Genomic DNA, 24671 nt, shown 5'->3' with positions numbered 1-24671 from the left:
AATCTGATCTTGTCACTCCAGCCTTTAAAATCCTTCAATTTTACCTCAAGGCAAAATACAAACTTCTTAACACAACAATGGATGCATGATCTAGTCCCTGATGACCTGTTCAGCCCCATCGTGCTCCTCTTCCTGCCTCACCATCCAGGCTCCAGCCAGAGTGAACACATTTTGTATTTCACCTAAACGTGCCATGCTTTTTCTTGCATCCAGACCTTTGCTTATGCTGCTTCCTCTTCCTGGAAAGCCTGTCTCCACCTTCACACCAAGTAAGTTTCTCCTTCTCCTTCCAGTCTGGGTTAAATGCCTCTTTATATATTTCCACAGCATCTTGACCTTCCTCCTTAGCACACTAAATCATCACTTTCTGCTCTCTGCTCCCATAATACCCTGTTCTCATCTCTGTCACATCATTCTCCCCTCTGTCTATTCAAGCTCTAAGCACCCTGAAGGCAGAGGCTGTCTTCTTCTCTGTCATCAGTGCCTAGCACCCCATAGTGCTCAGTAAATATGTTTGGATGAATGAACAAATGAGTGGATAAACAGATAAATGAACTTATGAGAATAGCCCAAAGCCTAGGTGCTTCAGAAAGTTTCAGCATTAGCTGCCAGTCCTTAACACAAAGGGGCAACTTAAGGGAGCTGCTGTCCCATAATAATATTTACAGTTCTTTCGCTCTTACTAATTTCAGGGAGGAAATTGGGAAGCTTTCAGGTTCTTGGGTTTTCATTACTTACAAGCTAAATCAAGCAAGTAGGACAGGCACAGGGACTGGCAGCCCTTTCTGAGGATGATATTCATCTGCTTCCTCTGAAATGTCAGCTAATGAAATCCTTGTGGTGCAAACTAACCAGTATTCTCTCTTCTCCTAGCTATCATTTGTCATTATCCTTTCCCACCTACTGTCATGGACAAGTATATAGAGAGATAATCAGTTTGAGCAAGAAATGTCTGTCTTTTGGCAATTGTCTTCTCCCTCTCTCTTACTAACTTTGAGGGCAAGTCATCCATGCCTACAGTGTTGACAAAAATGCTTAAGGTATGAGCAGCCTTTGCCCCATGGGAGGAATGGAAAGAGAAATGGAGGGTCAGTCATGAGACAGACACTTAGCTGGCCCTATATTTGCCTCCTTTCTCCTCAGGGAAAAGTTGGCACTCAGAAACAAATGAGTCCTTGACACAGGCTATGGATCCTGCATCTGCTCAGGCCCGGCCTGAAATGCACACAGTCAACGGCTATGTAAACAGGTCTCTGCCAGGTATGTACACACCTGTTCAAGACCTCAGGGTCTTCTGCATTTACTACCAGAGCACTCTTCAGTTCTCCTCAGACAGCTCTGCACCCCAGAGGAAAGCCCACTGAATTCTGGCCTCTGGGGGTCTTAAAATGCAGTGGTAAATTCCTCTTCCAGTCACCTAAGAATGAATGTCTGCCCACATACACGGAGCTCACAGATTTCTCTTTCCTTTTGCTTAAATATAAGTGGGCAAGCAAGGATGCACAGATTTTTAAGGAAAGCCTGAAACAGAAAAGGAATATGCAAAGATAAGCAAAGAAAATAATAATCCCAGAAGGAAAAGAAATGCTTAGAACAGAAGAGAACTTGTCAAAAGCTCTAATTAGTATTTTTGTAAATATTCAGGAAGATACTGCATCAATAAAGTAATAATAGGATTCTATGAAAAAGAAACGATCAAAACAAGAATATGCTCACAAAAATTAGGAATACGATTGTCAAAATCATATTCTTCAATAGAAGGCAGGTAGGCTAGAGAAAACCTCCCCAAAAGTAAAACAAAAAGAGATTGAGATTTAAGACAGATTTTAAAAATCAAAGAAATGATAGAAGAAATTATTAAAAATGAGAAGATTTGAGTCTTCCTATTAAAATTCTCAAGCAGGATAAATTAAAAAGAATCCCCACACAACATTATGATTGTGGAATTTCAGAAAACACAGAGAAGATATTTAAGCTTCCCCTGGGAGAAACAAGTCACATACAAAGGCATGAGAATTAGACTGGCAATATAATGGAGCAATACCTTAAAAGTTCTTTGCAGCCTAGAATTCATAGCCAAACTATGAATCAGCTTTGGGGGAAGAATGAAGACATTTTCAGAAATGGTAGCCCTTAGAAGACACTGAATATGTACTACAGTAAAACTAAAGAGGAAACCAAGAAAGAGGAGGTTGTAAAATTCAGAAACCCAAGAGAATAATGAAGGATGAGGAAGGGTGTCTTCTTCTTAACTCTTTTCTGTACTGTCCAATAATTCTATAATGAATAAGCATGATTTCAGAATTAGAAAATAAATTAACTTTCAAAACATGCAAGTCCCTGCCCTCACATAGTTTATAGCATAATAGAGAGACAGGTAGTAATCAAATAATCATAATAATAAATACAAAATTATAAACCAAGAATTACTCTGAAGGAAAATTACATAGTTCTATGTAAGCACATAATAAAGGAGGCTGATCTAGGCTGGGAAATCAGAGAAGGCTTCCCTGAGGACGTGTCACTTAAATTGAGCTTTGAAACAAGATTAGGAGTAGGGAAATGAGGTGATGTCAGATGAGACTGGAGAAGTACCAAAGCTTGAACCATTCAGGGCTTTCTAGGCCTCAATGGAGAGTTTGGACTTGATTCTATATGGAATGGCAGCACTGAAGAGTTTTAGGCCAGAGGATACTATAATCAGATCTGAAATTGCAAATATATTACACTAGTTTCCTTGTGGGTGAAAGGCTTGGAGGGGAATGTGACCAGATATGGGAAGACCTATAAAGAAGCTATTCCAATGGCTCAGACAAGAGATAATGGTAGCTACATCAGATTAATATGGTGGGGGTAGTAATGATGGCGAAAGATAGATATATTTGAAAGCTTCAGGAGCCAAAATAGGAAATAACTGTGACCTGGTAGTTAACATTGTGAGGTCTAAACATACAGCTGCTTGGCTTCAAATTTAAGCAAGTTAATTAACCTCTCTGGGCATCAGTTTCCTCTCCTGTAAGAGAGGGATGAGAATAATAGTTTCTACATCCATAGGCTTATTGTGAGGAGTGAATGAGTTAAAACTTGTAAAATACTTTGGACCGTGCTTGACACAAAACAAATACTCAGTAACTATTAGTGTTATTAATTATATTGCCATAATTGGTGTTAGACTGGATGTGAGAAGTGACAGTGGTGACAAGAATAACTCTCACTTGCATAACTGAATGCAGGATGGTGCCATTCACTGAAGTAAGGAACTCTGGAAGAGGATGAAGTGATGAAAACTGCAAATTTGGTTTTGGACATGTGGGTTTTATGAGATATCCAGGTGAAGATATTGAGAAGGTGATTGACTGTATGAGTCTGGATTTCTGGGAGAGGTCTGAAACATGAAACAGCATATGGATGATCATTAACACCATGAGAATGGATGATATTGTTCAGGGAGAAAATATTGATTAAAAACAGAATAAGGCCTAGGGTGGAGCCCTTTGGTGATCTATCATTTAATGGACAGGTAGAGAAGAAGGAGTCAGGAAAGGAGACAGAAGAAGGAGCAGCCTAAGCAATAGGGGAGCAAACCGCAGACAGGTGTTGGCACAGAGGCCAAGGGAGGAGAGAATTTCAAGACAGAATGAATGGTCAACAGGTGCAGATGAAGACTGAAAAATATTGGATTTAGCAGCATGACAGTCATTGGTGACCTTGGCAAGAGCTGTTGGTTTGACAGTACCCCAGTGTTCTTGGAAAGTTTGATTCCAAGTCAAGATAAAATCTGTAAGGTCAATTTGTTCATCCTATCCTCGAAAGTATTTTCCATTTCGAATTTTCTATTTCTTGACCATAGCTGTCTTATTCCTACTTTACAGGTCTGATTGGATGTCACAAGAAATCAGTCTATTGGCATGTGATTGGAATGGGCACCACCCCGGAAGTGCATTCAATTTTCCTCGAAGGTCACACATTTCTTGTGAGGAACCATCGCCAGGCCTCCTTGGAGATCTCACCAATATCTTTCCTTACTGCTCAGACACTCCTGATGGACCTTGGCCAGTTTTTGCTGTTTTGTCAGATCTCTTCCCACCAACATGGTAATATCTGTTCATCTTAAAATGAGTATTATAAATATCCAGCTCTTCTTTTAATGAAATTTATTGTCTACTGTCCAGTATAGGATTATGTTATTAGACCTCAACTGAGATTTCCTAGTTGCCAGTATTTAAAGTAAAGCTCTTACTTGGAGTATTAAAGGGCTTGAGTATCAGTAGTATTGGTGAATTTTTAGTTAAATACCTGTGACAGAGGGAGGGGAGAAGGTTTAGGGATGAATGAGGTGGTGAAAGTGATGAGGACAGTATATCCTTGGTTTCCCAGTCTGATTCCATTAATTAGGCTTCAATACTATGGAGAGAAGGGTTGCAGGCCATAGCTGTTTTATGAGGAATTAAGAGAAATGGGAAAAAACATCACTGCCTAGGTTGTAACTATAAGGGCTCCAGGATATCAGTAGTGATGCCCAGAGCAATAAATAGCAAATACGAGAAGATATTGTGGTGTTCGATATGAGACACCAGACAACTGGTGTTCTTGGAGGCACTCCTAGATATCTGGTAGGAGATGAGAGACATTTGGGAAACTCAGAGCATGTCAGGGGATAGCAGATACTGGGATAAGTAACATGGAATTGGAAGTTGATGAGCATATGTAAGGCACCACATGAGGTTTTCAAGGACTACTTGATGGTGACTTTGCAAAGGGTCAAAGATCCTGTATAAGCAAATTGGGCCAATGATACCTACAGTTTCACATTATTGTTAGTATGATGTCATTTGTAGCTACAGGCTATGAAAATTCACATTACAAGCTCATCTCACCCCCATTTTCCTTCTTGTGTGTTTGCTCTGCTAACTCTTAATCTTGGACCAATCAAACAAACCTCTTTGTCTATTCCTCTATTGTGGCCATGGAGGGCTGTTGGAGAAAAATGTTGAGGAGGCCTACTCTTTCATGTTTAACACCATTTGTTTGTTCCTATCACTCTAATATTAACCCTCTCCTCTGGTTCCTTGTTGCCTTGGAAAAGAGATTTTTTTCCCCTTATGTTCTATGAGTGACCTTGTTTGTAGTCCTCTGTAGTGATGAAGAATGGGGCCTCTTTTCCTCATCTTTTACATAACATTTATGGGATTTTTGACAAGACATTAAGAGACAGAGGATATCATACTGGGTGAGTAACAGGAATTTGATCGTATAGGTAGAGAGGAATAGGTCATTTACTTTTATGCAGGTTGGTCATTATCTAGTTTGAGCCTGATTCAGTTTAATGGGAGTTTGTTTTGTGTTTTGTTTTGTTTTATTAGTTTGACAATTTCTTTCCACTGATTTTAATCCTAGTTTTTCAGAAAAAATGCTTTGTCTTACTGGACCTCAGACAAAACCCTTCACTTTTAGATCTAGAATGAATTATGTTTAAGGCCACGTGAGCTCCAGACTAGTTGTTGCTCCTGAAATCTGCCCTGTTCCCCATCATCCAGTAAACAGGTCTCCCTTCTTAGTATTGATCTTTAAAATAGCCTTATGGTGTAGATAGGGTAGGGATTATTTTTACCCACAGTTGGTAAAGCATGATGATGAGATTGAGATTGTTGAATAGATTTACCATAGGGCTTACTAGTCTTTGGCAGACATGCTCTTAAAATATGTAACGTATTTCCTTGATTCTAAGTTGTTCCTTTCCATGTTTTTATGAATTTGGAATGTGTGTCGAAATTTATATCTACACTAATATTTTTCCTGATAAGCTGTTATTAAATCAATGGTTTATATCATAATTCAATGAAGTAAATATAGAAATCATTAGGTATCTGTGGGGATGGAGAGTTGGTCTGACCTGGGCTGCCAAATGCTGAAAATATGCAGTTCTTCAAGTCTCCTTGTTTATAATTTGGGAGTTGGGGAGCGATAGGCTCAGACTCAATTCCAGAAGGGAAATATTCATATGTATTATAAGAGCAAATGAGTGAGTCTTGAAAAAGGGGTAAAACAAATATTGTAGAGAGTCAGGAAGAAACCAGCAAGCACCAGCTATGGGGAAGGTAATCCATATAGGAGAGGGGGAAAAAACTATTGGTATGGAGAAGGGAACACTTATGAAAGAGCCTTGAAGGCCTGATGAGAGAGAACAAAGTCATGGAAGTTAAGGCAAGGAAGTTTTGTAGGAATCTGACACTGTTTGGTTTGTCTGACTCCAGATGGTATGGAAGCTTATGTCAAAGTAGATAGCTGCCCAGAGGAACCTCAACTCCGGATGAAAAACAGTGAAGAAGCGGAAGATTATGATGATGATCTTTATGACTCTGACATGGATGTGGTCAGGTTTGATGATGATAACTCTCCTCCCTTTATTCAAATCCGCTCAGTTGCCAAGAAGCATCCTAAAACTTGGGTCCACTATATTGCTGCTGAAGAGGAGGATTGGGACTATGCTCCCTCAGTCCTCACCCCCAATGACAGGTAAGCATCTTTTGACTCTTGGTACTATCTCTTCCTCATACTCAAAAGGTTCTTCTCAGTTATTCAAAACAATGAATCTTCAAGCCATGTTTACAGTTAGGTACAGATATGGAATCAAATAGCAAGGGTATAAATATGTTTGTAAACTAACACAGCTAAGCATCAGGGATGCTTGTATTTTTATCACTCCTTTCCATGATTAAATCATATCAGCTGTTTTAGGGTTGGATTTTAGCCACCTGTCCTCTACCTGGAATTCTCCATCCCAACCTCTCATCTTTTTGTGTCTCACACAGAAGTTACAAAAGTCTGTATTTGAACAATGGTCCTCAGCAGATTGGTAAGAAGTACAAAAAAGCCCGATTTATAGCATACACAGATGAAACATTTAAGACTCGTGAAGTTATTCAGTATGAATCAGGAATCCTGGGACCTTTACTTTATGGAGAAGTTGGAGACACACTGTTGGTAAGTTGAGGAAAAGGTATAAGTTTGGGTAAGAATTTGAGGATTATTTTTCACATTTTATATGAAATTTTCAAACATATCCAGAACTAGAGAGAATAGTAAAATAAACTTCTTTGAACCCATCACTTAGCTTCAACAGTTATTGACAAGTGGCTAATCTCCTTTCATCTATAAACCAACTAGGCCTAAAGACATCTATAGAACAGTTCACCCAACTCCAGTAGTATACACATATTGATGTTCTCCAGGATTGACCATACATTAGGCCACAAAACAAACTCAAAATTTTAAATCAAACTATAGTCCAACATTCCTTGTGAATATAGATGCAAAAATCCTCCACAGCACATTAATAAACCAAATCTCACAATATTTAAAACATATTATACACCATGATCAACTGGGATTTATCTCAGGGATGCAAGGGTGGTTCAACATATGAAAATTAATGCAATACACCATTTTAACTGAATAAGGGGCAAAAAGCCCATGATCATGTAATAGGTAGAGAAAAGGGGTTTGACAAAATCCTCTACTCATTTATGTTAGAAAAAAATCTCAAAGAACTAGGAACAGAAGGCAAGGTCCTTAACTTGATGAAGAACATCTAAAAAAAATTTATAATGTGGTGAAATACTGAATGTTTTCCCCTGAAATTGGAAACAAGATAAGATATCCACTCTTGTCACTTATATTTAACATTGTACTGGAAGCCAGTACAAGAAGTCCCCCGCCCCCACCACCAAAAATGGAGGCATTTGGATTGGAAGGAAGAAATAATACTGTCTTTATTTGTGGATGACATGATCTTATATGTAGAAAATCCTAACTAATCTACTAAAAAGCTATCAGAGCTAATAAACAAGTTCAGCAAGGTTGCAAGATACAAGCTCAAGATGAACAAATAAGTTGTATTTCTACACACTAGTAATGAATAATCTGCAAATGAAGTTAAGAAAACAATTTCATTCACTATAACATTAAAAAAGAATAAAATAATTGGGGATAAATATAACAAAAAAGGTGCAAGACTTTACATTGAAAACTACTAATCATTGCTGAGATCATTTAAAGAAGATCTAAATAAATGGAAAGATATTATGTTCATGGATTTAAGACTCTTGCAAATTTATCTATAGATTCAATTCAATCCCTATCAAAATCTCAATTGCCTTTTTTGCAGAAATTGACAAGCTGATCCTAAAATACAGATAAAATTACAAAGGACCTCAGTGGATAAAAGAACCTTGAAAAAAGAAGAACAAAGTTAGAGGACTCACACTTCTTGATTTCAAAACTTACTACAAAGCTACAGTAATCAAGAGTGTGGTACTGACATAAGGACAAACATATAGATCAATGGAATACAATTGAGAGTCCAGAAATAAACCCTTATATCTATGGTCACTTGATTTTTGACAAGAATCTCAAGACCAATCAATGGGGAAAGAATAGTCTTTTTAGCAGATAGTGCTGGGACAACTGGATACTCACATGCAAAATAATGAAGTTTGATCTCTTCCTTATACCTTACACAAAGATTAAGTTAAAGTAGATCAAAGACCTAAATGTAAGAGCTAAAACTATAAAAGCTTTAGAAGAAAATATAGGAGTAAGTCTTTGTGCCCTGGGATTAGACAATAGTTTCTTAGATATGACACCAAAAGCAATAAGCAACAAAAGGAAAAATAGGTAATTGCACTTCATCACAATTAAAAACTTTTGTGCCTCAAAGGACACCAACCAGAAAGTGAAAAGACACCCCATGGAATGGGAGAAGATAATTGCAAATCATATATCTGATAAGTGTCTAGTATCCAGAATATATGAAGAATTCTTACAATTCAATAATAAAAAGGCAAATGGCCCAACTGAAAAATGAGCAAAGGATTTGTACAGACATTTCTCCAAAGAGGATATATGAAGTGGCCAACTAGCATATGAAAAGATGCTGAACATCGTTAACCATCAGGAAAATGCAAATCCAAACCACAATGAGATACCATTTCATACCCACTAGAATGGCTATAATCAACAAGACAGATAACAAATGTTGGTGAGGATGTGGAGAAATTGGAACCCTCGTAAATTTCTGATGGGAATGTAAAATTTTGCAGCCACTTTGGGAAACAGTTTGGCCATTCTTCAAAATGTTAAAAATGGAGTTACCATGTGATCCAGAAATTCCACTCCTAGGCATATACTGAAGAGAAATGAAAACATAGGTCCATACAAAGACTTTTATGCAAATCTTCACAGCAACACTATTCATAGTAGCCCCAAACTGGAAACCATTCAAATGTTCACCAATTGGTGAATGAACAAACAAAATGTGGCATATATGTATAATTAGAACACTATTCAGCAATTATAAGAAATGAACTACTCATACATGATACAACATGGATGAAACTCAAAATATTATAATGTTAAAGAAGTCAAACAAAAAAGACTTACTTATTACATGATTTAATTTATATGAAATATCCAGAAAAGGCCAATTTATAGCACAGAAAGCACATTGGTGGTTGCCAGGGGCTAGAGGTGGGAGCAGGGATTGACTGTAACCCAGCATGAAGGATCTTTTTGGGATGATGGAAATGTTCTAATTCCGGATTGTGGTGCTGATTGAAAAATTCTATAAATTTACAAAAATTATTGAATTGTACACTTAAAACAGGTTAATTTTATGGTATAAAAATTATACCTCAATAAACATGTTTTTAAAATGGAAAGAAAATCAGGCAGAAAAAACAGGTTACGTTCAAAGAAATGATAATAAAATTGTTCTGGTTACTATGGCTGTGTACCCTACAACCTCAAAACTCAGTGGTTGAAACAACAGCCATTTTGTTATTTTCACAGATTATGTGTGTCAGGAATTTAGCCAGGGCTCAGTTGGGCAATTCTTCATTGACTGAAGGTCCCTTGGCGGTAATCAGCATATTTGGAGGGACCAAGACAGCTTCACTGACGTGAATGGGGATGACTCAAAGACTAGAACTGCCAACTAGAGCACGTGGCCTATCCATGAGGCTTGGCTTCCTCACACCATGATGGCCTCAGGATAGGGCCTTCTTACGTGGTGGCTCAGGGCTCCAACTGTGTGTGTTCCACTAAGTCAGTCAGAAAGCGCATCACCTTTTAGGACCTAGCTCAGAAGTCACACAGTACTTTATGCCATAATCTGTTAGTCAAAGCAGCCAAAGCCCACCCAGAATCAAGGAGAGGGAAAATTTGGCCTACCTCTTGATGGGAGGAGTGTCAAAGAATTGGGGAGCCATGCTTTAAAACTGCCACATAAACTGACAGCTTACTTCCCTAGAGCAACAAAGTAAGCCAGAAAACAATGAAATCATGTCTTTAGTGTGTTGAAAGAAAATCACTATCAACCAGCAAAAATTGCCATTTTATTGGCAATTTATACCAATATTCAAGGAATACATAGTTTTACATCAACATTTTTAACATAGAGTACAAGAAAGGAAAGACCCGCCGGTTCTTTTTTATTGGGCTAGCATAACCTTGGTTGTAAATCTGACCAGGACAGTATGAGAAAGGAAAATTAAAATTACAGACCAATTGCATTATAAACATAGGATTCAAAAAATCCTAAACAAAATTTGGTAAACTCCATACAGCAATATATAAAAAAGACAATACATTATTTCTGATACCATTCTCTAATAAAAAGAACCAAGGCTCCTTGGAGAAATGGATAATTCTAGGGCTGGGCCAGGGGAAATATAAGATGAGCCCAGAGCATCTTGTGGTTCCAGAAAGTGAGAAAGTCCTCAAAACATAAAAGGATGGAACAACATCAAAGGGATACAGAAGACAACTTGGCCAAGCTGGAAGAATTTGAGCAATAAAATAAATAAAGTACTATTGGATTGTACCCCAAAGTGTAAAATAAATACCCATGAGTCTTTACTGATGTAAATAAATGATTGAATAAATAAATAGATGGAGTGGAGACAAATCTCACATACAGAAGAATTCCAAAATAATTATTTAGTTCTGTGATCCATTTTGGGTTAATTTTTGTAAAAGGTATAAGGTCTGCGTCCAGATGATTACTATTTTTTTAAAGATTTTATTTTTCCTTTTTCTCCCCAAAGCTCCCCAGTACATAGTTGTGTATTCTTAGTTGTGGGTCCTTCCAGTTGTAGCATATGGGGCGCCGCCCCAGCATGGCTTGATGAATGGTGCCATGTCTGCATCCAGGATCCAAGTCGGTGAAACCCTGGGCTGCCGAAGCAGAGTGTGCAAACTTAACCACTCGGCCATGGGGCCGACCCCTAGATTATTATTATTATTGTTTTGCATGTGGATGTCTAGTTGTTTCAGCACCATTTGTTGAAAAGACTATCTTTGCTCCATTTTGTTGCCTTTACTTCTTTGTCAAAGATCAACTGACTAGACTTGTGTGGGCCTATTTCTGGGCTCTCTATTCTGTTCCAAAAGGAAGATTTTAGAATGAAAGATGCTACAAGCTTATTGTGTACTAGTGCAAAAGAGAAGAAGTTGGCACTAGGTAGGAGCTGATTTTAATAGGAGAGAATATGGCCATACATGCACATAGGTGGGTAGGTCCGATGGTGGGAGGATGAGGAAGTTCTTTTCTGAATGCTTCTCTTTTCTTAGTGAAAAAAGAAGCACCTGAGAGTGAGATTTGGGAAGCAAATATTAGTCAACTAAGTAAGTGGGAAGGTGAATTCCTAGGAAAACATAATAGGATAGCTAGGTAGCTTGAGTGCCCACTTGAGATTTGTGGTAATGAAATTAAAAAGGCTAGTTGCAGAGCTGTGTGATTTTTCTCCTACATCATTCTGCTGCTTAGGTGCAGGCAAGGAATAGGCTGTTTAGTGGGTTTTACCAAATGAGTGGGTTTTAAGACAAGAATGCAAGTGGAAGTTGGTTTTTTATCCTCATATCAAACAACCTGAGATCTAGAGGCTGGGTTGGTGTCTTCAGAGTTCTTAACTGTTGTTTCCATGTTATTGCTCTTCCATCCTTCCTCTCTTTTAAAGCTCAGGCAATCAGACAATGCCGACTGCCACCTTGCTTAATGCTGTAATCAACTGTCCTCCTGGTCATGCCTGCTCATTCAGTGAAGATTTTATCACCAGAATCACTATTTTCCTCTCCACTATTTGGGAATTCAGTGTTCAAATGGTGGAAAAGGCTGAGGGGAAGCAGTGTCCTCAGCAGACATCCAAATTTCAGTTAGTGTGAGAAGGTGCAAGGAATACTTTCTGAAGCAATTGCAATAATTTTAAAGAAATGGAAAGGGGCCTTTAGTGAGATACCTAAGTAGCTGTCTGAACAATTTTATGAAAAGAACAAATATTTTGAGCCTCACCTAGGCTCAAACCCCTGTAATGTGGATGCAAGGCAGCTTTTGTTTTCTGGAGACATGCCACACTTTTCTTGTTGATCCTAGTTGTCTTAGGACTTGATCTTATACCTCATTTACACTTTCAGATTATATTTAAGAATCAAGCAAGCCGACCATATAACATCTATCCTCATGGAATCACTGATGTCAGTCCTTTGCACTCAGGGAGGCTGCCAAAAGGTAAGTGTTACTTCAGTTTTATAGGTCTTTATTTACCTGTAGATACAGATGAGGTCACAGCCTCCACAACTAAAATGATGCTAGTCCTCGTCCCAGCTGTTATGTACTATGCAGGCACATTTATCGCCCTACATCCTTTATGCTATAATTTCCATATGTATCACATCTATATACTTTACAATATCCACAAGAAAATGCTATCATTTTGCTTTAAACAGTCATATGTAGTTTTAGAAAATTATGAGGAAAAATATTCCTTCATATTTACCAATGCTTTTCATGCCTTCCTGAAGAACCAGATTCCCTTCTGGCATCACTTCCACTCAGATAATTTCCCTTCAGCCTGAAAAAAAAAACTTCCTTTAGCATTCCTTGTAGTGCAAGTGTGCTAGAGATAAATTCCCTTACTTTTATTTTATTTGAAAATGTCTTTATTTTGTCTTCACTTTTGAAGGATAATTTCACAGGAAATAGAATTCTCAGTTGGGAGGATTTTTTTTCCTTTTAGCACATTCAAAATTTTGTTTTGCTGTCTTCTGGCCTTTATAATAACTACATCTAGATTCCATTGACTCATTCTTCCACTGTAGGTCATTTTTCTCCAGCTGTGATTTTCTTCATATTTATCATAATCAGGGTTCACTGATCTTTCTGGATCTGTAAATTTATGTTTTTCACCAAATTTGGAAAGATTTTGGTCATTATTTCGTCAAATATTTTTCAACCGTGTTCTCTGTCTCTTTTCCTGAGACTCTCATTGCATGTATGTTTGACCTCTGTTCTGCAGAGTGGATAGTTTCTATTGATCTATCTTCAAGTGTACTGACCTGAAAGTGGAATTTCTGGGTCACACACACACACATATACATATAATATATATATATGTTTTTAATAAACAACCAGACCTTTGTCCCCAAATGAAGTAATAATTTGCGCTCCTACTAGTCATGTATGAAAATATAATTTCCCACATCCTTGATAACTAGACAGTAATAGTCTTTTAAAATCCTGCCAATCTGGTGGGTGAAAAGTGATGTCTCATTGTTGTTTTAATTTTAATTTCTTGTAGTGTTGACCATCTATTCGCATTTTTATTGGCTATTTTGGTTCCCTTTACTGTAAATTTCCTGTTCATTTATCCTTTGATTATTTTTCTGCTGGGTTGTTTACCTTTCTATCATTTAGCTTCTTAGTTTATTTAATTATAGGCATTACTTTTTCTTAGTAAGTGCATTTAAGGTCATTTTTTTCTGAATAGGTTTTTGCTACATTCCACACTTTTGATATCTAGTAATCTCTTTACCTTTCATTTCAGAATAGTTCACAACTTTAGTTTTCATTTGCTATGTTGTTTGTTGTTTAAAAATTCATGACATATCTTTCTCATGGATTGTACCTTTTATCAATAAAAATATCCTTCTAGGTTCTCTTTTATGCTCCTTAACTTGAATTCTATTTTGCTAACTTTAGTGTTGCTACACATGTTTAGCTAGTTTATCTTTCCCATGCTGTTATTTTCCCATATTTTGGTTTATCTTGTGTTAGGCTGACCCATGTAAAGAGCATATTCCTGTGTTTGGTTTTGTTTTCAGCCTAGTCATGGTTTGTGTTACGACTGATCTGTTTGTGTATTTTCCGGCTATTTTATATTTTTATTTACAATTACTTTACCCGTTTATTTCTTTTGTCAGTAGTTTTTTTGTTATATATTTTTTCTTTTAGTAGATTGGATGTTATACATATTCTTTCTATTCCTTAATTTTGGGGGAATATTTATTTAATCAAAATAATAGATGCTTAAAACTCCAGAAGGGCTGTTAAGTCCCACTCCCTAGAGGCATCCATTTTTAAGCATTTCTGTTTTAGATTTTTGGTGTTTGGTTATCTCTGTATCTCTAAAAAATTACATATATGCTAATCATTTGTTTTTCAACTTTAGATGTTATATATTTATTTTATAGATTTATTTTGTGTTAAACAAGAATTTAGCTTTGTGCTTCTTCCCACTCCAGTTGTTGTAGACTTCTATCGGCGTTTTTAGTTCCTCAATTGACTAGCGTTAGAACTTTAAAAATATTAAAAACATTTCTCAACTGCTGCCAGCCATACCTTTACTTTTATGAAACCTAAAGTTGATAATATTTACATTTTAACATGTTAAATAACTCCTTGCTTTGTTATACATTTATTCTAAACTTCAAAAATCAAAAGAACAGCATTTATACTCTTTTTGTATGTGTTTCTGAGCTACTATCTTTGGATGCTTTTCTTTGGACTTTTATGCCAGTGCCATTATCTTGTACATTTCTGTTTTTTAAATTTCTTTTGTTGTTCTGGAAGCATACTTCAAGTAACTTCTGAATGCATTCAGTACATAGAGGGTAAACTTTATGAGTCCTCCAGTTTCATATGATTTATGGATGAGTTGGTTATAAATAGTTTTCCATCCACTTTTTTCTTTGTTTTTATTGAGATCACATTGGTCTATAACATTATATACATTTCAGGTGTACATCATTATATTTCACCTTGTACACATACATCGTGTGTAGTGTATACAGACTTGTTTCCAAGTCTTAGCTATCGTGAATAATGTTGCAATCAACACAGGGGTGCATATATCTTTTCAAATTAGTGGTTTCATATTTTTCAGGTAAATAATACCCAGAAGTGGAATAGCTGGATCATATGGTAGTACTATTCTTAATTTTTTGAGAAATCTCCATACTGTTTCCTCAGGCAAGGGAAACAAAAGTAAAAATAATCAAATAGGACTACATCAGACAAAAATCCTTCTGCATAACAAAGGAAATCACCAACAAAACAAAAAGACAACCTACTGAATGGGAGAAGATAGTTACAAATCATATGTCTGATAAGGGATTAATATCCAAAATATATAAAGAACTCATACAACTCAATAGCAAAAAAACGAACAACCCAATTTAAAAATAGGCAGAGGATCTGAATAGACATTTTTCCAAAGAAGATATACAGATGGCCAACAGGCACATGAAAAGATGTTCAACGTTATTAATTATTAGGGGAATGCAAATCAAAACTACAATGAGATATCACCTCACGCCCGTCAGAATCGCTATTATCAAAAAGACAAGAAGTAGCAAGTGTTTGAGAGGATGTGGAGAAAGGGGAACCCTCGTACACTGCTGGTGGGAATGTAAATTGGTGCAGCCACTATGGAAAACAGTATGGAGAGACATCCACTCTTTTCTAATACTCATTGTTGCTGATGAGAATTCTAGTGCCAGGTTGATTTGTATTGCTATAGTGGCAGAAGGGCATGGTAACAGAATTCTGGGGAGATTTTGAATGTACACCCTGAAATTTAGAGGCATACATGAACACAGTTATTGGTGATTTGCTTTTTATGTGGAGGATTCTGAAGGCTGTACTGCCCATACTAGCAGACAAGAAGAGAGGGTAAGAGCGGAGCAGTCTCCCCTTCTGCTGTTTGATTTGGCAAGGATGTATGAGTTTTCTCTGTAGTAAGTGGATACTGCTGAAAGTAGCTGGCTTGATCTCTTTCAAAGATACTCTACCTAAGAAGGCAGGCTGGCATAGTGAAGGGATACCAGGAATAATAGGCTTTTGGATATATCACAGAAGGTAAAAAGAGTTGATGGGTGGAGGAGGGTTGCAGAATGATAGCTGAAGTAAACAGCTCTCATGTTATGGAACTATGCAGTGCTAAGGTACCCATGGTGACTCCAAGGAAACCATATATGTATCCTAAAAAAAGACCAGCATTTGGGCACCTGCCACACAGAAAGCATTGGTGACCAAATAGTGTTGTCAAAGAGAGAATACTCAAAGAGCAGGACCTATTAAGCAAAAGTCTATTTGCCCTTCCTCTAATACTCATCCACTCTCACTCCCAGCTCCTCGAAGAGGGAAGAGAAAATGCTGAGAAATATTGAAAGATCATGGCACGCCATTCTTTTTTTGTAGGTTCTCTAACGATAGGTCAGGCTTAACCTAAAAGGGATGAGGGAGAGTTTAGAATGGATATAAAGCTGAAATTTTGATTTAGACTGGATCTTCAGCTATTAAACATACCCCAAAGTGAGTTTTAATTACTAAAATCAGACAGTTCTTGTCCTGAGGAGCCATTAGCCTAAGGGCAGGTCTCAATTCTTGCTCCCGTTCCTCACAGAGTTCAGATACCACATCTTTTGATACTATGTGTGAGTTAAAACTTCAGTGGCATGTATTCAGGCCTGAAACTCTCATGGTCAACTGGATCATCAACTGTAGCTTTACCACTCCGGCTTTGGTGTCCTTTTTTTTAGCACTTGGGATTTTTTTCCTCTTTATACATTTTCAGCTATGTATTTAAAATATTTAAAAAATATTATTATCTATTATTTCTATGTATTTGTAATAGTAGATAGACCTGCCCATTTCAACTTAAACTAGTATGCTAGCAAAAATTTCCTGGACCCATTTTTATTGTAAAAAATTTGTAAATTTTAAACATATAATAGGTGCAAATTTAGTTTCCACTTATTGAGATACTTCATATGTACACATAAATTTGTAGACCCCTTGCAATAACAACACAATTAACAATATGTTGCTTGTTATACTCTAATCAAGCTATTTTGGGGTTTGGGTGTGGGTAGGTGTGAAACATTTGAAAGATATGCCAATTCTGCCAGGAGAGATATTCAAGTATAAATGGACAGTGGCTGTAGAAGACGGGCCAACTAAATCAGATCCTCGGTGCCTGACTCGATATTATTCAAGCTTCGTTAATCTAGAGAGAGATCTAGCTTCAGGACTCATTGGCCCTCTCCTCATCTGCTACAAAGAATCTGTGGATCAAAGAGGAAACCAGGTGAGTTCTTCTTTTTCCAAGTGCTGGGTTTGAGGCTAAAAATGGAATGACAATGCATATGAACTTCCAGACAATATTTCCTATTCTCTCTCAGTGTATGCCCCTGCAGACAATATGGTAGTCTGCAATGTTGGCCAATAAAAGAAATGACCTGGATTTCTCACAGCTGTTACTGAATTTGACTTTGATGTAATAAACTTGCTTGCTGGATGGATTGGAGAGCCTGGGCCCTAGATTGTTTCTGTAATACTCATTCCCAGTGTAAAATTCCACTCTCTGTACGTGGTCTTGCCCATTTTTACATGCTCAATTACCACTTATTTTTAGTGTCCCACAAATCTGTATCACAGCCTAGACTTCTCCCCTGGACATCTCATCATGAGTGACTCAAAGACACCTCAAAATTAACAGATCTGCAGCATGTAGCATAGTACATGGCATTAGTAGGAGTTCAATAAATATTTTTTAGGCAAAATACAGAGAAAGATAGTATTTCAGATTATGGTTAGAATTTGGATCATTTCTGCTTCTTTAAAAAAATAAAGTTAAATTCTATGAATAAGAAAAGCTTGATTCTTTGCTTAGTTGCAGAATAACTCCTTGCCACATTGCTGAGGCTTGACTACATGTCCATTTGGTTATTTATGATACATAGGATTCTTACTAGTCTGAACACATTTCATTGGCTTAGAGGGTAAAGCACATAACTTATTTTTATTGAGATAACATTGGTTTATAACTATATAAATTTCAGGTGTACATCATCATATTTCGATTTCTGTGTAGATTACAATCCATCACCACACACATGCACCTAAATCCCCCCTTTCGTCCTCCTCCCTCCCCCTTTCCCCTCTGGTAACCACCAATCCGATCTCCGTCTCTATGGGGCACATGAACTTTAATGCAGGTAAAACATATGTCACACAAACCCAGAGCGTTCTTGTCCTGACGAATTGTTCCTAATAATAGTTTTTCCACCAGTTTTTGAAAGAGAACTGAAATGTACCTCCAATATCCTCCCCTCAGCATTTTGGTTTCTTTATCAATAGGTTATACAAAGTGAAATTTATGCATATTAGTGAAGTTTACACATTAAATCTTAGGAGATTCAATTAGCGAGTGACTAACTCATAACTTTAGTTCATATACAAACTGCTTTTCTGAAAAAAACTTAAAACTTTTTAAACAGAAAACAAGATATTAGTGTTAGTTAATATTTTATGGTTCATCTTAGCTTTATTTGATTTCTGTTTTCTATTTTTAATTTTTTTATAGATTGGTAGTCTGTGGAAGGGCAGTTGCTAGATAGAAGTTTAGGAAAGGCATTAATCTTACTTGATTTGACTAACTTGTTTAAGAAAGACACTGAATAGTCACTTGGGTGTTTAAAGAGTGAAAATCCTCTAATCTGAACATGAAGAGAATGAGGTTACAGACTGTACCAAAGAATCAGCCAGCAAATGGCCTCAGATCCAGAGGAAACTAAATTTAATGGGTCCAGTCACCGTCTTGCCCTGAGGCAACATTTGCTCTAAACATATACTCATGGCTCATAGCACCCACTCCCACCCCCAGGCCCTGGTATGTGCCGTCATAGTGACCCTAGGGAGAAATGGAATTGAACCAAAGGATTATAGGTATATCACATGCATGCATGCCATCACTTCCATGGTAGACTGCTAATTCCTATCTGACAATACTAGTAGCATTTCTTTCTTTCCTTCTTTCAATGCATGTAATTAACAGATGATGTCAGACAAGAGAAATGTCATCCTGTTTTCTGTATTTGATGAGAATCGAAGCTGGTACCTCACAGAGAATATGCAGCGCTTCCTCCCCAATGCAGATGGAGTGCAGCCCCAGGATCCAGAGTTCCAGGTCTCCAATATCATGCACAGTAAGTAAAACATCACTTGAGTGGCCAGCCCCATGGCCGAGTGGTTAAGTTCACATGCTCCACTTTGGCAGCCCAGGGATTTGCCAGTTCGGATCCTGGGAGCAGACCTCGCACTGCTCATCAAGCCATGCTGAGGTGGTGTTCCACATAACAGAGCCAGAAGGACCTACAACTAGAGTACACAACTATGTACTGGGGGGCTTTGGGGAGAAGAAGAAAAAGGAAAAAAAGATTGGCAGTAGATGTTAGCGCAGGGCTTATCTTAAAAAAAACAGCACTTGAGTCCAAGGGGTAATGGATAAAGGGAAATTGAGGCCACGAAAGGGAAATTGAAGCCATCAAATTGATATCTAGATAATGGATTAATTTTTATGCCAAGTAAGAGTCGTATTTCCTTAAAAATTGTTACATATGAACATATACAATTTTTATAAACGCCTAAATATGTTCATATAATGCGTATTTTTTGTTTTAGAAGGCATCAAATATTCAGAGAACTTTACTTTTAAAGGATAAATCAAATAAGACACAGCTTTCATTTACCCAAACATGCATAATCCATCCTTAATATAATATGCACTCGAATGGTAAATTACACATGAAATACGTAGGGAATGCAATTTTACGTATGTAAAACAATTGCCAGCTATAGCAATTTAACAGTCAAATTAATCAAGACATTGTACATTAAAAAAACCAATATCCTTTTTTTTACAGCTTTATTGAAGCATTGGCAAATAAAAATTGTATATATTTAAGATGTACAACATGATCCTTTTGCTATTTACTTGGCTGCCCCTCCTTCTTGCCTCCCCATCTCCTTCCATATTACACCTTTCCACTAACTGTTCCATGTCCAGGTAGCCCATGTTAAAACATACCAAAGAGTGAGTGGCTTCAACAGCAGAGAATTATTTCCTTACAATTCTAGAGGCTAGAAGTCCTAGATCAAAGTGTGAGCAGGATTGGTTTCTTCTGAGGCCCCTCTTGTTGGCTTGTAGTTGGCCACCGTCTCTCTGCGCCCTCACGTTGTCTTTCCTCTGTGTGTGCATATGTCTGTATACAAATTTGCTCTTCTTATAAGGACACCAGTCATATAGGATTAGGGCCCACCTTAATGACCTCATCTTAATGAATTACCTGTTTAAAGACCCTATCTCTAAATGTAGTCACATTCTGAAGCATTAGGGGTTAGAACTTCAACATATGAATTTAGGTGGGAGCACAATTCAGCCCATAACATACATTCATATGTGTATGTGTTTATATACAAACACAAATCAGAATGGTCAAAAATATGATAAAAATTTTTCAATCTCACAACAGGGAAATGCAAAATAGAATACCAACAGAATACATTTTATACCTGTCAGACTGGCAAAATTAAAAGAATTATTACTAGTAGGCTTGTGAGTAAAAGGGCACTCTCATACAATGCTGGTGGATAACTAGTACGGTCTTTTTGAAACCATTCTGATTGAAACCATCAAAATTACAAATAAATGCCTTTTGGAGTTCTGGTTCTGGTTAAGATGGAATAAGTACATGTCACCCTGTCTATCCCACTTAATGCAACTAAAAATCTTTAACAGAATGCCTGGAGCAGCCATCTGAGAACCCTGAAAAGTGGTTGGCAGCGGGTAAATTGGAGAAGGAAACTAGAAAAATTTAAAAGCATGCATATTGGAAGTGAAAAAATAAAACTGAATATGAAATGATTATACATAGAAAATCTCAAGAACTCAAAAAAAAAGCTCCTAGGATTAATAAGCGAGTTTAGCCTGATTGCAGAATACAAGGTCAACATACAAAAGTCAGTCATATTTTTATAACCAACAGCAAACTATTGGAATCATAAATTACAAAAATAATACCATTTACAATAGCTCAAAAAATAAAATACTTAGGCATAAATTTAACAAAACATGTGCAGGATCTGTCCACTGAAAATTACAAAACACTGATAAAATAAATTTTAAAAGACCTAAATAAATGGAGACACATACAACGTTTTCAGATTGGAAGACTCAATAGAGTCCAGATGTCAGCTATCCCCAAACTGATCGATAGATTTAATGCAATTCCTATTAAAATCCCAGCAGGATTTTTTGTTGGTAGAGAAAATAATATTATAAAATTTTTCTGGAAAGGCAAAGGAATTAGAATAGCCAAACAATTTTGAAAAAGAAAAATTAAGTTGGAGGACACATATTACCTGATTTTAAGACTTACTCTAAAGCTATAGTAATCAAGATAGCATTGTATTGGCAAAGATCGACACAGACTATACAGTGCAGAAATAGACCCACACATATTTGGCTAATTGATTTTTGAAAGAGATGGAAATGCAATTCAGCAGAGAAAGGATGGTCTTTTCAACAAATGGTGTTGGGACAGTTGGTCATCCATATACAAAAATATAAATCTTGAACTAAATTTCACACTTAAACAAAGATTAACTCAAAATGGATCACAGATCTAAATGTATAATGTAAAACCACAAAAAGTTTCAAAGAAAATATAGGATGAAATTTCATGACCTGGAGTTAGGCAAAGGGTTCTGATAAATGACACAAAAATCCAAATCCATAGAAGGAAAAATTCGTAAATTAGATTTCATCAAACTTTAAAACTTTTGCTCTACAAAAGATACTGTTAGGGAGAATGAAAAGACAAGCCACAGATTGGTAGAAAATATTTGCAAATCACATACCTGAACTCTCAGACTCAGCAGTAAGAAAACAAACCCCTAAAAAATGAGAAAAATTTGAACAGACACATCACCAAAGAAGATATATGGAAGGCAAATAAGTACATGAAAAAATACTGGACGTAATTAGCCACCAAGGAAATGCATATTAAAACCACAGTGAGATAGCCATATATGCCTATTTTAATAGCTAAAATAAAACAAAATGGACCATATTAAATATGCTGCCAAGAGTACAGAGCAACAGGAACCCTCATATATTGCTGGTGGGGACGTGCAATGGTATAATAACTGGAAGACAGCTTGGCAATTCTTTTTCTTTGGAAGATTCGTGCTGAGCTAACATCTGTTGCCAATCTTCCTCTTTTTTCTCCTTTTTCCCCAAAGCCCCAGTGCATAGTTGTATATGATAGCTGTAAGTTCTTCTATGTGAGCCACAGCATGGCTATTGACAGGCCAGTGGTGTGGTTCTGCACCCAGGAATGGTACCTGGGCCGCCAAAGCAGAGCAGGCCAAGCTTTTAACCACTAGGCTATCAGTGCTGGCTTGGCAGTTTCTTATAAAGTTAAACATACACACTTACCATGTGATCCAGCAATCCCACTCCTGGGTGTGTAGCCTAGAGAAACGAAAATTTATATTCACACTAAAACCTGGCCATGAATGTTTATAGCAGCTCTATCCACAATCGCTAAAACTTGGAAACAATCAGACAACCTGGAGCCAGCTTCAAACCCCTAAACCTCCAGCCGGGAACACCCCTGGATCACTCACCCCGTGGGTGCACCGCCTGCCCACCGATCAGCCCCAAGAAGGAAAGCCACAAAAGTAGGGGAGAAACAGGAGCCTCTCGAAGAGGCAAGGAAAGAATTGCAGAGTTAAGAGGAAGTAATTGAAGCCTTTGCCTAGGAGCTGAGAAAGCGGGACTCTCCCCAGCCACAGGACCCCAAAAGATCACTTTTCTCCTTTCCACACACCCCGCCTGTCACCCTGCTTTCCTGCCTCGACTTGACTTGGAATTGGCTGAAGACTACACAAGAATGTATCTTTCCCACTCCCCATCCCACTTGGAAAATTCCGAGGTAGTGTGGCTTCCCTGGCACCATGCCCACATCTACACCGGCTACTCCTTGGTTGGGGAGGACCCCACCCTTTGCTCCCTTTTGTTCTTTCTCTTTGCCCTTTCCCTTGGGGCTGATTCCTTTAATGCTTAATGTCTTCGGATTTGGTTATTTTTTAAGAAAAATATATATGTAATTGGGTTTTGGGGGCAAAGGGAAATTTTTTTCTCTTTGGTTTTGATAAAATTGAGTGTGAGGAGTTTTTAAATGCTACAGCCCCAGGCTTGTCCCATTTGGGGTAGATATTTAAGGGAGGATGTCCCATCAAGCTGGGGGCACCTTCCCACACCCCAGGGACTTCCCTTCTCTCTGGCTTCTTCCTCTTTTCTACGAGGAATTGAGGTGTTGTAACTTTTTGGAAACCCAGTTTTTCAGCTTTTTATTTAGGTAGGCTTTGGGGTACAGGCCATTTGTATCCCCTGGGGAAAACACATGATGGAGAAAGGAAAAGGGGAGGAAAGCTCTCCTCTCCCACTTTCACTTTTAGCTTCTTGAAAATGGGCCCCTACAGAGTAAATCTGCCAGTTTTTATAAAAAACAAAAAATTGGAAACAATCAAAATATCCTACATTAGGCAAATGCTTAAACAAATTGTGTTACATCCATACAATGGAACACTACTCAGGAATAAAACAGAGTGAACTATTGATACACACAACTTGAATGAACCTCAAAGGCATTAAGCTGAGTGATAAGATCCAGTCTCGAAAGATGGCATACTGTATTATTTCATTTACAAAACACTCTGGGAAAGGTAATTATATCAGTAGAAAGAATACAATAGTGGTTGTCAGGGCTTAGGTGGGAGTGGGGAGGAGTTTGACTGCAATGGAGAACTCCAGTACAATGGAGTTTTTTATTTTGATGGAGATGTTTTACATCCTGATCGTGCTGGTGGCTACACACATCAATATATGTGCTGAAACTCATAGAACTGCACACCAAATCAAAATCAATTTTGTTATATGTAAAATTTTTAAATTAATTATATATTGTATAAATTTTATATAATATATAAACAAATTCATATTTATATAAAAATATAAACATGATATATATTATATAAATATATATAAACACACATATATATATGTCTTTTGACCCAATATTCCTGCTGCTGGGCTATATCCCAGCGGAATAAAAGTACCAGTATATAAGGACAGATGTACAGGGTGTATTGTAGCAGTTTGTAGTGCTCCAAATAAACTAAAAACAAAGACAATGCCTATCATTAAAGGAATGTTTGAATATATTGTGCACACTCATAATATGAAATACTATGAAGCCATTAAAAAGAATGAGTTAGAACTATACCCAGTCTACTTAGAGTGATATCTATGAGTTATTGTTGAATAATGAGATACAGGTGCAGAGAAGCGTGTATAATATGATCTCATTTTTTTTTTAAAGATTTTATTTTTTTTTCCTTTTTCTCCCCAAAGCCCCCCGGTACATAGTTGTATATTCTTAGTGGTGGGTCCTTCTAGTTGTGGCATGTGGGACGCCACCTCAGCATG

At 37.3% G+C, this 24671-nt stretch overlaps 1 protein-coding gene across 20 annotated transcripts in view; it reads left to right on the top strand.

Annotated features, from left to right (window-relative positions):
• F8 (coagulation factor VIII) overlaps nucleotides 1–24671 on the top strand; it is a 145283-nt gene that overhangs the window by 34549 nt on the left and 86063 nt on the right. For 17 of the 20 annotated variants that reach the window (XR_011535970.1, XR_011535967.1, XR_011535968.1 and 14 more), the window contains exons 6-12: nucleotides 1144–1260; nucleotides 3873–4094; nucleotides 6255–6516; nucleotides 6813–6984; nucleotides 12472–12565; nucleotides 17209–17423; nucleotides 19173–19323. Coding sequence is in view for 11 of the 20 variants with exons in the window: in XM_070604627.1 (XP_070460728.1) it covers nucleotides 1144–1260; nucleotides 3873–4094; nucleotides 6255–6516; nucleotides 6813–6984; nucleotides 12472–12565; nucleotides 17209–17423; nucleotides 19173–19323 (1233 nt within the window). In the remaining 9 variants the exon portion in view is untranslated. The remainder of the gene's footprint in view (nucleotides 1–1143; nucleotides 1261–3872; nucleotides 4095–6254; nucleotides 6517–6812; nucleotides 6985–12471; nucleotides 12566–17208; nucleotides 17424–19172; nucleotides 19324–24671) is intronic. The other 3 variants (XM_070604629.1, XM_070604631.1, XM_070604628.1) reach the window with 2 other exon arrangements.

Source organism: Equus przewalskii, chromosome X, assembly GCF_037783145.1.
Source record: "Equus przewalskii isolate Varuska chromosome X, EquPr2, whole genome shotgun sequence".
NCBI classification, from domain to species: domain Eukaryota; kingdom Metazoa; phylum Chordata; class Mammalia; order Perissodactyla; family Equidae; genus Equus; species Equus przewalskii.
Note: the sequence above shows the minus strand (reverse complement) of the source record. Positions and strands in the feature narration are given on the sequence as shown.